General features: G+C 59.7%; 2 protein-coding genes across 2 annotated transcripts; both read right to left on the reverse strand.

Moving 5' to 3' along the window:
- Window positions 1–1,564: 1,564 nt before the first annotated feature.
- On the reverse strand, window positions 1,565–4,765 carry ISLR (immunoglobulin superfamily containing leucine rich repeat). The gene is made up of 2 exons (XM_059482523.1): window positions 4,675–4,765; window positions 1,565–3,773 (listed from the first exon to the last, which is right to left on the reverse strand). The coding sequence occupies exon 2, from the start codon at window positions 3,762–3,764 to the stop codon at window positions 2,523–2,525; it is 1,242 nt and encodes a 413-aa protein (XP_059338506.1). The 5' UTR covers window positions 3,765–3,773; window positions 4,675–4,765; the 3' UTR covers window positions 1,565–2,522.
- Window positions 4,766–9,030: 4,265 nt separating this feature from the next.
- LOC132079572 (immunoglobulin superfamily containing leucine-rich repeat protein 2-like) lies at window positions 9,031–12,458 on the reverse strand. The gene has a single exon (XM_059482274.1). The coding sequence runs from the start codon at window positions 12,456–12,458 to the stop codon at window positions 10,362–10,364; it is 2,097 nt and encodes a 698-aa protein (XP_059338257.1). The 3' UTR covers window positions 9,031–10,361.
- Between the last annotated feature and the right edge of the window lie 269 nt (window positions 12,459–12,727).

The following is a 12,727-nucleotide window of genomic DNA, read 5'->3' on the forward strand; positions in this document are numbered from 1 at the left end:
ATCCCAGGGTTTTCCAGGGCTGGGATCCATGGAAAACCTCACTGGGAAGTGCAGGGGAAGGAGAATAAATGGATACCTCGTTCCTACTCCTGGGATGTGCAGTTTTCCTTGGATATTCGCCCGTCCAGCAGGATTTGGGACCACCCCAGCCCCGAATCCAGGGAATGGTTGGGATGACCTCGCTCAGCAGAGATTTCAGGGACCTGCTCCAGCTGGGAATGTCAGGATCTGATCCGTGATCCAACTTTAGGGCGGTTTTATGGGAAAACTGCTCCCTTCACATTCCCAAAGCTTTGGGAAGGGCGGGAATGGGAACAGGGAATTTTGGAGATAAAACCCCATAGGGATGGCAATGAGATGGTGCTGGATCACCTTTTCCTGCTCTTAAATCTGAGAATTCCCAACTTTTTGAGCTGGAATGAGCAGGCCCCCAGTGGATCCCAAACTCTCCAAGATTCCCTTGGGAATTCTCAGCCCACTCCGCATGGAGATGTCAGATCATGCTGAGATTTCCTTGGAAGTGGCCAGAGCTGCTCTCTGAAGGATCCCAGGGACCCCATTCCCTCCCTCTGGAATGTTTCCAGCACCCTCAGGACGGTTTGGGGGCACTGGGGGTGATTCCCATGCTTTGGGATTTCCTTGGAGCATCTCCTCCCTTTTCCCAGGATTCCCTCCCAGCCCATCCCAACCCCTGCAGCTCCAAAGGCAGCCTAAAACCCCATGAGAAAATCCCTTTAAAATTCCCTTTAAAAATTCCTTTAAAAATCCTAAATATCTACAAAATATCTTTTAAAAATCCCAAAAATCTCTAAAATCCATTTTAAAATGCCCTAATATCTGTGGCAGCTCCGTGCTATGGGTGGGGCTGAATTTTGGGATCAGCTTCCACAGCCCCACCCAAGGCTCCCTGGAGATCCATGGAATTTGTTTGGTTTTGGGATAGCAGCAGCGCCCTGGGCGGGATTTGGGAATTTCTTCCCCTTCCTGTTGCTTCCCGGCTCATCTGGAGACTCCAAATCCGCATCCTCACCCCTCTCATCCCAGCTTGAATTTCAGGAATAATCCTGGATCCCACTATTCCCAGGGATAAAACGGAGTTTAAAAGTCGAATGCTGTGAAATGAACCCAAAACTTCCATTGGGGTCACGGTTTTTATCCCACAGTGGGAAAAAATTGTGGGAATCCAGGAGCTCCCCACAGAGACCTTGGCTGCCCTTTCCCTAAAATCCCTCTGGATAAGGAATGTTGGTGCTGGAGAGCTCCAGGCTCTGATTTTGGGGTCAATTCCATTCCCGGGCAGCTGCAAGGGGGGATTTTGGGGTATCCCAGGATTTTGGGGGCTCCTTCCAGGTTTGGGATGGGGGGGAACAGGGAAATTTAGGGGATCTTGGGATACTCCAGAATTGGGAAGGATTTGGGGATTCTCAAGCACTGGGAGGGATTTGGGATAGCTGGGAATGACAGAAGTGTCCTCTGATACAGGAGGGTTGGGGACAATCTGGGGGAGCCCCGGAGCCGCCGTTTTGGGATTTTGGGAAGCACAGACCAAGCCAAGCCCAGCTGGTTTAGATAAAAAAGGGAGTTTATTCAAGGTGTTTATAAAAAAGTAATTATTAATTCAAGGTATTTATTAAAATTGTTTCTTTATTACAGGTGTTTATGATGGGTATTTCTTAATTAAAGGCATTAATTAAAGGCATTAATTAAAGGCATTTATTGCTGTCCCTACAGGGCGTTACAAGGCCAGGGGGCTGCAGGGTGTGCCCAGATCCCACTGGGAATTCTGGTGCTGTTTCCCAGTCTGGGGGCCATGGACATTCTCAAAATCCCCCAAGGGTTTCCTGGGACACCTGGAGAAGGAATATTTGTCCCGCCGGGAATTCTGGAGCACTCGGGGACTGTTTATGGCTTCAAGGCAGCTCAGCTTCTCTGCTGTTCCCAATCTTCCCCCATTCCCACCGGGAACACTTTGGGAATCTTTGGCTCAAGCCTGGTGGGTTCAGCCCAGACGGATTTTTGGGATGGTGGTCAGGGGGTTTTTGGGATTCCTGCGGCATTCCAAGGCCTTGGAGGTGCTCAGAATGCTCCTACAGGGATAAAACCGGTGAATCTCTTCCCAGTCTAAGGCTGTGGGTCCAACCAATCCTCTGTCCTTTCTGTGTCCCCCAGAACCTCATTCCCAGGGATTTTATCCTTGGATCCCTCCCCGTTGGCAGTCGTGGTGGCTCTGGGGCGGGATTGTCACCACTGTCACCTCCTGTGGTCACCTCAGATCTGGGCAGGGAGAAAAGCGGGAAGTGGGGACAGCCGGGATTTGGTGGCAGATCCCAGCTGGATCTGGGCTGGATCCTCCCCACGTTCCCTGAGTTCCTCCATAAACGGGAACGGCAAGGGCTGGACCACCCACCCCTGTGGTGGCCCCGTTGGGCTCCGGAGCGCTCCCGGATGCCAGAAGCTCAGCAAAGGCACTACGAGAGGAAAAACTACAGAAAAATCGGGAATCCCGAGGTGCCGCTCGCCCTTCACCAGAGCAGCAGCCTCAGAGCCAGCAGCAGAATTCCCAGGCGGAATTCCCGGGCTCCCGCCCCGCTCCGGGCCTGGCCGGCCACGCGGTAGACAATGACCAACTTCTCGCCCATGCTGGACGGGTCCAGCTCGTCGCCCTTGACGCAGCTGTGCCCGCCGGGGTGCCCGGCCTGGGGGTCATCACGGGGCAGCTCCTCGGCCGGGTTGGCCGAGCCGGCCAGCGCCACGTTGACGGACACGTCCCTTGTCCCCACGTCGTTGACCGCCACGCAGGTGTAGGTGCCCTCGTCCTCCTTGCCGAAGTCGGGGATGGCCATGGTGCCGTTCTTGAAGGCCAGGAAGCGCTGCCGGCCCGCCTTGGCGCCGCCGTCCCGCGCCACTGTGGGCCCGTGGATGTCCACGCGGTGCTTGGCCGTGCGGATCTGCCAGCGGATCTCCGGCGGCGGGCTGCCGGCCACGCTGCAGTGCAGGGTCAGCGTCAGCCCGTCCCGGGGTCCGGCCGCGGCCGGGCCGGACAGGTAGGTGAGCTGGGCCGAGGGCGGCACGCAGAGCGCGCCGGGGATGTCGGTGACCGGCCGGCCCCGCAGCCTCGCCGGTGCCGCACACAGCGTGGAGCCGGCCCTGGAGAGCACCACCGAGGTGTCGTGCGCCCACTCCTTGAGCCAGAAGAGCTTGCAGGAGCAGTTGAAGGGGTTGTGGAAGAGCTGCAGCTGCGCCAGCGCCGGCAGCCCCTCGAAGGTGCCGCGGGCCAGCGTGGCCAGCTCGTTGTCGTTGAGCCAGAGCGAGCGCAGCTCCCGCAGCCCGGCCAGCGCGCCCTGGGGCACGGTGACCAGCCGGTTGTTGCTGAGCTTGAGGATCTGCAGCGCGCTGAGGTTGCGCAGGTCCTGCCAGGGGAAATCCGCCAGCCGGTTGTGGCTCAGGTCCAGGTTCTTGAGGTGCGGCAGGGCCGCGAAGGTTCCAGGCTCCACCGAGGAGATGTGGTTGTAGCCCAGCCACAGCGACTGCAGCTCGGGCACCTCGGCCAGCGAGGCGCGGCCCAGGCGGCCCAGGCGGTTGGCGGAGAGCGTGAGGATGGTGACATTCGGGGACAGGCCCCGCGGGACGTCCCGCAGCTCGCGGTAGGCACACTCGGCCAGCAGCCGCCCGTTCTTCTTGGTGGAGCAGGAGCATGGCGTGGGACAGGCCAGGCCTGGGGACAGGAGTGTCACCAGCGCCAGGACGCCCAGCAGAGGCCTCATCCTCACGTCCTGCCGGGGACAGAGAGGGTATGAGCCCGGCCGAACAGCCGGGATGGGGAACTATTCCAGCTGGCAAAAGCGGTTTGGGAGATTCCCTAAATCCCGGCCTCTCTCCCCCTTGAGCTCGTCCTTCCCCCTCTGGAAAATCTTTTCTGGGTTTGGGATGAAATGCTGTTTGGGATGAGGAGCGAGAACCGGGGGGTTCCGGGTTCCTCCCGCTGAGCTGAGGAGGAACAGAGCCACCGCAGCTCTTTCCCAACCAGCCTTCCCATAAATCATGGAATTTTCGGGATTTCCAATGGGCTCGCAGACCGTGTCATGGAAAAAACCCGGCGCCTTCTCTCAGCCAAGGGCTGTGGGGTCCCTGCGGCAGCTGGAATTCTTGGGAAGGGAATTTTTCCCTACTTAACTCCTCATTCCCCTCTCGGTGACTTTTCCAGGGCGCTCCAGAGGTTCGTTCCCGCTTGGAATTCCCAGCAGCTGGCGGCCAGACCCCTTTGTCTGAGCCTCGCAGGCCAATTCCCCTGCCCTCCATTCCCAGCCCTGCCATTCCCGGCGGGAATTTCTCGGGAATAAACCCCATCGGGAGCTAAGGGGTGCCAAAGGCGCCCCGCTGGCTCTGAGGGAGATCCAGGTGACATTTTGGGGTGCCCAGGGAGGGACAGACCCCATCTCCCGGGGATTTGGGAGGGCAATCCCGGGATTTTGTCCCTCCTGGAGCTGCGGGTGTCATCCCACCCCTTTTCCAGAGCCCCCCGGGACTCCCCCGCCGCCTCCCGGCGCATTCCAGAGCCGTGAATAACCGCCCTGCCTCCTTCCTTCCCTCCTCTCCCGGAGTTTGTTCCCGATTTTTTCCCGCTTTTCCCCCGCTCCAGCCCCGCTCCCCGGGCCCGCGCCCCCGCCCCGTCACCGCCGGTGGAGCCCCGGTGTCCCCGCTCCGCTGGACTCGGTCCCGCCGCTCCCGGGCCCTCCTCGGCTTCTCCTCCTCCTCCTCCTGCTGCTCCTCCCGGCCCGTCCCCTCCCCGTCCCCCGGGCCCGGATTGTTTTCCATGGCACCGACCCGCGGGGCCCGTCCTCGGCTCCGCCAAAGTCCCCTAAAACGCGTTAGCACACACCCCTGAGCCCAAAAACCCCTAAAAAACATTGACCCCAAATCCCTGCCCCCCAAAATCCCCTAAAACCCGTTAGCACACACCCCTGAGCCCAAAATTCCCTAAGAAACAGTGACCCCAAATCCCTGGCCCCCAAAATCCCCTAAAACCCATTAGCACACACCTCTGAGCCCAAAAACACCTAAAAAACCATCACCCCGATTCCCTGCCCCCCAAAATCCCCTAAAACCCATTAGCACACATCCCTGAGCCTAAAATCCCTCAAAAAACAGTGACCCCAATTCCCTGCCCCCAAAATCCCCTAAAACCCATTAGCACACACCTCTGAGCCCCAAAATCCTCTGAAAAACCATTATCCCAAATCCCTGTCCCCCAAAATGCTGTAAAACCCTGTCACCCCAGACGCCTGCCCCCCTAAATCCCCTGAAAACCCATTATCCATTCCCTGTACCCCAAAATCACCTAAAACCCATTACTCCAATTTCCTATACCCCAAAATCTCTCCAAACCCCCGTCCTCCCACACCTCTGCTCCCAAAATCCCCTAAAACCCCATCAGCCCAATTTCTTGTCCCACAAAATCTCCTAAAACCTGTCACCCCAATTCCCTGCTCCCCCAAATCCTCTAAAACCCCATTAGCCCAATTCCCTGTACCCCAAAATAACCTGTCACCCCAATTCCCTGCCCCCCAAAATCCCCCCAAACCCCATCACCCCCATCCCTGCCCCCAAAATCTCCTAAAACCCCATCACCCCACACCTCTGCCCCCCAAAATCCCCCAGAATCTCATCCCTCTCCAAGCCCTTGACCCCCAAAATCCCCCCAAACCCCGTTTGGGGACACAGGGTGAGGACAGGCTTTGGGGACAGGCTTTGGGGACAGGGTTTGGGGTCAAGCTTTGGGGACAGGTGGTGAGGACAAGGGTTGGGGTCAGGGTTTGGGGACAGGTGGTGAGGACAAGGGTTGGGGTCAGGCTTTGGGGACAGGATTTTTGGACAGGCTTTGGGGACACAGGGTGGGGACAGGTTTTGGGGTCAGGCTTTGGGGACAGGGTTTGGGGACAGGGAGTGGGGTCAGTCTTTGGGGACAGGAGGTGAGGACAAGGTTTGTGGTCAGGCTTTGGGGTGAGGGGTTTTGGACAGGCTTTGGGGACACAGGGTGGGGACAGTGTTTGGGGACGGGGTTTGGGGATAGTGGGGTCAGTGTTTGGGGACAGGCTTTGGGGACAGGGGTTGGGGACAGAGTTTGGGGACAGGGGTGGGGATGGGGTTTGGGGTCAGGCTTTGGAGTTAGTCTTTGGGGACAGGTGATGAAGACAAGGTTTGGGGTCAGTCTTTGGGGACAGGGTTTTTGGACAGAGTTTGGGGACAGGGTTTGGGACAGGGTTTGGGGTCAGGCTTTGGTAACAGGAGGTGAGGACAAGGTTTGGGGTCAGGCTTTGGGGACAGGGGTTGGGGACAGAGTTTGGGACAGCGGGTGAGGACAGGGTTTGGGGACAGCATTTGGGGACAGGGAGTGGGGACTGGCTTTGGGGACAAGGCTTGTGGACAGGGTTTGGGGACAGGGGTGGGGACAGGCTTGGGGACAGGGGTGGGGACAGGCTTTGGGGACAGGGAGTGGGGAGAGGGTTTGGGGACAGGGATGGGGATAAGGTTTGAGGTCAGGCTTTGGGGACAGGCTTTGGGAACAGGAGGTGAGAACAGGGTTTGGGGACAGTGTTTGGGGACAGGGAGTGGGGACAGGGTTTGGGGACAAGGCTTGTGGACAGGGTTTGGGGACAGGGATTGGGGACAGGGATTGGGGACAGGGATTGGGGACAGGGATTTGGACACAGGGTGGCAGGGTGACCCCACAGAGGGGTTGTGGGGCCAGAGCTGGGTCAGGAGGGAGGAGAAAACTCCTAAATTCAGGAATGGCACGGGGAATGGCACCAGGGGATGGCACCAGGGGATGTCCCCAGTGCCACCTCCTTGTGTCCTTGTGGAGAATTCCCAAGAAAAGGTCAGAAAATTTGGATTGTGGGGATTTCATCCCCCAGACCCCACAAGGGAATGGGAAAGGTTCCTGTCCACCCCAAACTGGTCAAACTGGGAATTCCCGACTGGTCAAACTGGGAATTCCCTGCTGGTGAAACTGGGACATTCCAACTGATGAAACTGCAACATTCCAACTGCTCAAACTAAGAATTCCCTACTGGTCAAACTGGGAATTCCCTACTGGTCATAATGGGACATTCCAACTGGTCAAACTGGGACATTCCCAAATGGTGGAACTGGAACATTCCAACTGCTCAAACTAAGAATTCCTGACTGGTCAAACTGCAACATTCCCTACTGGTCAAACTGGGACATTCCCAACTGCTCAAATTAAGAATTCCCTACTGGTCAAACTGGGAATTCCCGACTGGTGAAACTGGAAATTCCTGACTGGTTAAACTGGGACATTTTCCCAACTGGTCAAACTGGGAATTCCCAAACTGCTCAAACTGGGAATTCTTGACTGGTCAAACTGGAAATTCCCTACTGGTGAAACTGGGACATTTCCAACTGCTCAAACTAAGAATTCCCTACTGGTCAAACTCAGAATTCCCAGCTGGTTAAATTGGGACATTCCTAACTGGTCAGACTGTGACATTCCCAACTGGTCAAACTGGGAAATTCCCTCTGCAGGGCTGGAATTCTCCGCTCATTCCAGCCATGGGGATAAAACCAGAGGATTTTTGGGAATTCTGAGTACTCCATGGATGCTTTAACCACTCCCAGCAGGAAGTTTTTCCAGGAAAATGCAAATCCCCACCCCCATTTATTTGTGGCCTCCTGGAGAGCAGCAAATCCCGGCCTCATCCCGGATTCCCAGGAATCCACAGTTCCCTAATTAAAGGCAGCTGGAATGATTGTTCTTTTCCATTCCCGCCGTGACTCCCGAGCACCACGCTCAATTATGGGAATATCAACAATTATGGGAATATTCGCAATTATGGAAGTATTCACAATTATGGAAATATTCACCATTATGGAAATATCCACAATTATGGGAGTATCCATAATTAATTATGGGAATGGCAACAATTGTGGCAATATCCACAAATAATTATGGAAATAGCAACAATTATGAGAATGTCAACAAAGATGAGAATATCCAGGCTCTGCCAGGCAGACCCGAACACCTGGAGCAGCCTTGGACTCCCAGGATTTGGGGGATTTTGGGGGAATTTGTGGGGGGATTCGGGAGGGATTTGAGGGATTTTTGCCCTGGAGAAAGGAATGTTGGATTGCCGGGGGGATTTCATCGGTGGGATGGGATTGGGAGCAGAAATCCAGTGGGAATTTTGGGATGAGTGCTGGGAGCACTTGGGGATCAAGGTGACACCATCAGGGAGAGGAGTTTGGGGAGAAAAAAAGGCAAAAAAAGGGAGGTTTGGGGTGTGATTTTTAACAAAAAAAAAAAAAGAGAGATAGGAATTGTAGAAATTCCATCAAAAATTAAATACACTACACATAAAATGATAAATAAAAGGTATCTAAAATGACAGAAATCATATCTAAAATGATAAAAACATATCTAAAATAATTGAAAGCGTATATAAATGATATAAAATGATATAAATTATGATTAAGATAACAGAGAATGATCTGGAAAACGACAGAAAATGATCCATGAAACGATGGAAAACACATCCGTGGGATGTTTCCTTGCTCCAGCGGATTCCGATGCTCACCGGGGGAAAATGGTATTCCTTTTTTTTTCCTCTCCGGGGTGAATTTATAGGGAAGATTTAATGGATTTGGGCGATTCCGTTCGCACACAAACGCGATTTTATGGCCGGAAAAAAAATGAATTGTTGTTTTTACGATATTAAAAAACGTGTCAAACACATAAAAGGAGGCGGCCGTGGCGGTGCCACCTCCTGGCTCTCCCCTCCCCGCCCTGGGGACAAAATCCCGGTTTTTCCCCCCAAGCACGGAGGCGGCTCCACTTTCAATCCCTTTTATTGACTCGTCACGGACAGAAGCGCGCAGAGAAGGCGCCCGCGGCTCTCCGCGGCACCGGGGCCAGCACCGGGGCTGGTTGGCGGCCACCGCGGCGACATCGGCCGCGGCTCCGGGCGCGTCTGCGGCTCACACACTTGGCTACAAGGCTACTCTACCCAAAACACACCGAGGGGAGGGGACGGGGCCGGGAACCGGGGATTGGGGACCGGGGATTGGGGATTGGGGATTGGGGATCGAGGATTGGAGATGGGGGATCGGGGAGCCCCCGGAGCCTCGGGGCGCGGAGCTGTCCCGGCGAGCCCGGTGCTGAATTGGGGAGAGCGGGACCCACCGGGAATGGAAGGGCGGGGACCGGGGAGAACCGGAACCCACCGGGAATGGGAGTGGTGGGAGCGAGGATCACCGAGACCCACCGGGAACGGGAATGGTGGGGACCGGGGAGAACTGGGACCCACGGGGAATGGGAGGGCGGGGACCGGGGATCAGCCCCCGGGAGTGGCGAGGATCGGGGAGAACCGAGACCCACCGGGAACGAGAGTGGCGGGGACCGGGAATCAGCTCCCGGGAATGGGAGGGCGGGGACTGGGGAGAACCGGGACCCACCGGGAACGGGAATGGTGGGGACCGGGAATCAGCTGCCGGGAATGGCGGGACCGGGGAGAACCAGGACCCACCGGGAACGGGAGTGGCGGGGACCGGGAATCAGCTCCCGGGAATGGCGGGACCGGGGAGCACCGGGACCCACCGGGAATGGGAATGGTGGGGACCGGGAATCAGCTGCCGGGAATGGGAGGGCGGGGATTGGGGAGAACCAGGACCCACCGGGAACGGGAGTGGTGGGACCGGAGAGCACCAATATCCATCGGGGGCTGGAGAGAACCGCCCGGGAGCGGCGGGGACCGGGAATGCCGGCACCCAGCGGGGCGCGGGGAGCATCGCCCGGGAGTGGCGGGGACCGAGGAGCCCCGGGATCCGTCGGGAAGCGGGAAAACCGCCCGGGAGTGACGGGGACCGGGAATGTCGGCACCGCGGGGGAAAATCGGGACACACCGGGGAGCGGCGGGGACAGCTCCGGGCTCGACAGGAGAGAACCGGGGAGCAGAGGGGACTCACCGGGCACCGAGGAGCGGCGGGGACTGAACCCATTCTAGCAAAGAGAATTTGAGGCTATCGGGCTTTTCTCGTTTATCCCGTTTTCTCGGGGTTTTTTCGTTTTTTTCCTCGGAGGGGAAAGCGAACCCGGGGCTGGCGGACGGCGGAGGGAGCGGGGGGAGAGGGAATCGTTGCTGCCGCCGAGCCGGCAGCGAGCACCGCCGGTGCCCGAAATGGAAACGAAATCGTGGGAGGCTCATCCCGGGAGCACCGGGCGAGAAGGAGAAGAAGGGGAGGAGGAGAAGGAGGGGGAGGAGAGGCGGGGATGGCTCCGCTCGTTCCCGGAGGTTTTTCCCCGGGCGGAGCGGGGGGTGGGAGCGGGGACAGGGGGTTCGGGGGGCTCAGCGGGGCCGCTGCCGGTAGTTGCCGTTGATCTCCGGGGAGATGGTGACGGCCTCGGCGCCCAGCGGCAGCTTGTCGCTGTACTCGGAGCGCACCTCGAACTCCTCGGCGCCGCCCTTGGACTGCGACTCCGCCATGGAGCTGGCGGCCACGCTCTCCTCCCGCTCCAGCTCGGCCGCGCCTTCCCCCTCCCTCCCGCGCCGCCACCGCGCCCCTTCCTCATCCCCCGCCTCCTCCTCCTCCTCTTCCTCCTCCTCCTCGACCTCGGCCTCGCCGACACCGAAGTTCTTCTCGGACTCCAGGTAGGAGGCGCGGGGGTCGAAGTCGGCGGCCATGCGCTTCTCCATCTGGTCGGGGTTCTGCGCCTTCATGATGAGCTTGTAGGGCTTGGCCTGCAGCTTGGCGAGCAGGTGGCACCACGTGGCGCCCAGCAGCGGCAGCGTGGCCAGCAGCAGCAGGAAGATGCTGACCACCACGATGATGATGAGCGACGGGATCTCCTTCTTGGTGGTGAACACCACCTGCACGCGGCACTCCTCGCCCGGCGAGCTCAGGCACACCGAGTAGTTGGTGCCGGGGCTCAGGCCCTGGAACCAGTACGAGTTCACGCCGGCCTCGATCTGCGACCACTGCAGCAGGGCGTGGCCCTGGCGGCCCTGCTGGCACAGGTACAGCACGCCCAGGTGGCCCCCGCCGGGCTGGGTGGGCGTCAGCTGCACTCGGGCGTCGCGCTCGGCCACGTCCAGGGCGATGACGCCCAGCTCGAAGCTGTGCCGCTTGAAGTCGCCGCTCTGGTTGAAGGCGTGGTTGGAGATGTACTTGGAGCCGCCCGCCGAGGCCCCGCACTTCTTCTCCAGCCCCGGCGGCTCCAGGGGGACCCGGCCCCGGCCCTCAGGCTCCGGCCCCGCCGCCGAGCCGGGCCGGCTCTGCCGGGTGGGGCCCAGCGCTTTGCCCCTCTCCTCCGGGGTCAGCACGCTGTTCTTGGCCGCCTCCGTGCCGGGTTTCTTGTCGCCCGCCTGCCCCTTTCCGCCCAGCGGGTCCGCACCGGGCACCGGCGGGTATTTCTGCGGGCCCGCCACCGCCACGCTGACCGAGGAGTGGTTGCTGCCCACCTCGTTGGTGGCCACGCAGGTGTAGGTGCCCTCCTCGCGCTTGCTCAGCTGCGGGATCACCAAGGTGCCGTTCTTGAAGGCCACGAAGCGCTCGGGCTCGGGCCGCGGCTCCTCCTTGGCCGCGCTCTCCGCGCCGCTCCCGCCCAGCTCCAGGCTCTGGCCGGCCGTGCGGATCTTCCAGCGCAGCTCGGGCGGCGGCGAGCCGCTGGCGGCGCAGTGCAGGCTCAGCGTGAGCCCGTCGGGCAGCCCGGCCGCGTCCAGCTCGGGCGAGGAGCCGATGGTGACGGCGGGCGCGGCGCAGCGCAGCTCGGGCAGCTTGGCCAGCGGCACGCCGCGGAGGCGCTCGGGCAGCGCGCAGGCGATGGAGTCCTTCTCGGGGATGGAGATGAGCGTGCTCTCCATCCAGCGCTTCAGCCACTGCAGCGCGCAGGAGCACTCGAAGGGGTTGTTGTAGATCTGCAGGTGCGACAGCGAGCCCAGCGAGTCGAAGATGCCCTCGGCCAGCGTGGCGAAGCGGTTGTTGTTGATGCGCAGCGAGCGCAGGTCCTTGAGCGTGCGGAAGGCGTCGGGAGGCACCAGCGCCATGCGGTTGTTGTTCATTTTGAGCAGCTGCAGCGCGCTCAGGTTGCGCAGGTCCCGCCACGGGAACTCCACGATCTGGTTGTGGCTGATGTCCAGGTTCTTGAGCTGCGCCAGCACGGCCAGCGCGCCGGGCTCGATGGTGGCGATCTCGTTGTGCGCCAGCCACAGCGAGCTCACCTGGGTCACCTCGGCGAAGGCGCCGCGGGGCAGCGAGCTGATCTTGTTGGCCGACAGGCTTAGCGTGGTCACGTTGGAGGGCAGCCCCGCGGGCACGGCCTGCAGCTCCTTGTAGGCGCAGTCGGCGAACTGGTGCGCGTACTTGTCCACGCAAGCGCAGGGCTCCGGGCACGCCCGGCCCGAGCCCAGCAGGGCCGCCAGCAGCAGCGCCAGCAGCGGGGCCATGTCCCCCTGGCAGGGCACAGCGCGGGGCTCAGCGCCAGCGCGCCCCGGCCCCGCCCGCCGGCGGGAGGTGGAGGCGGCGGGGCCGCGCCCCATTGTCTGTGCCCGGCTCCCCCCGGCTGCCGCCCGCTGCCTCCCGCGCATCCCCTCCTCGCCCTCGCCCCCGCTTTCCTCCCCTTCCCCTGGGCTTTTCCCACTCTTCTCGCTCTCTTTTTCTCGGCTCAGTCAGGTTTTTTCCTTCTCCTCTTTCCTGCCCGGCTCTTCCCACCCTT

The sequence above is a fragment of the Ammospiza nelsoni genome, chromosome 14 (assembly GCF_027579445.1).
Source record: "Ammospiza nelsoni isolate bAmmNel1 chromosome 14, bAmmNel1.pri, whole genome shotgun sequence".
NCBI classification, from domain to species: domain Eukaryota; kingdom Metazoa; phylum Chordata; class Aves; order Passeriformes; family Passerellidae; genus Ammospiza; species Ammospiza nelsoni.

Coding starts and splice junctions, on each gene's coding strand:
- ISLR (XM_059482523.1), bottom strand. CDS start 3,764: ATGAGGCCTCTGCTGGGCGTCCTGGCGCTGGTGACACTCCTGTCCCCA.
- LOC132079572 (XM_059482274.1), bottom strand. CDS start 12,458: ATGGCCCCGCTGCTGGCGCTGCTGCTGGCGGCCCTGCTGGGCTCGGGC.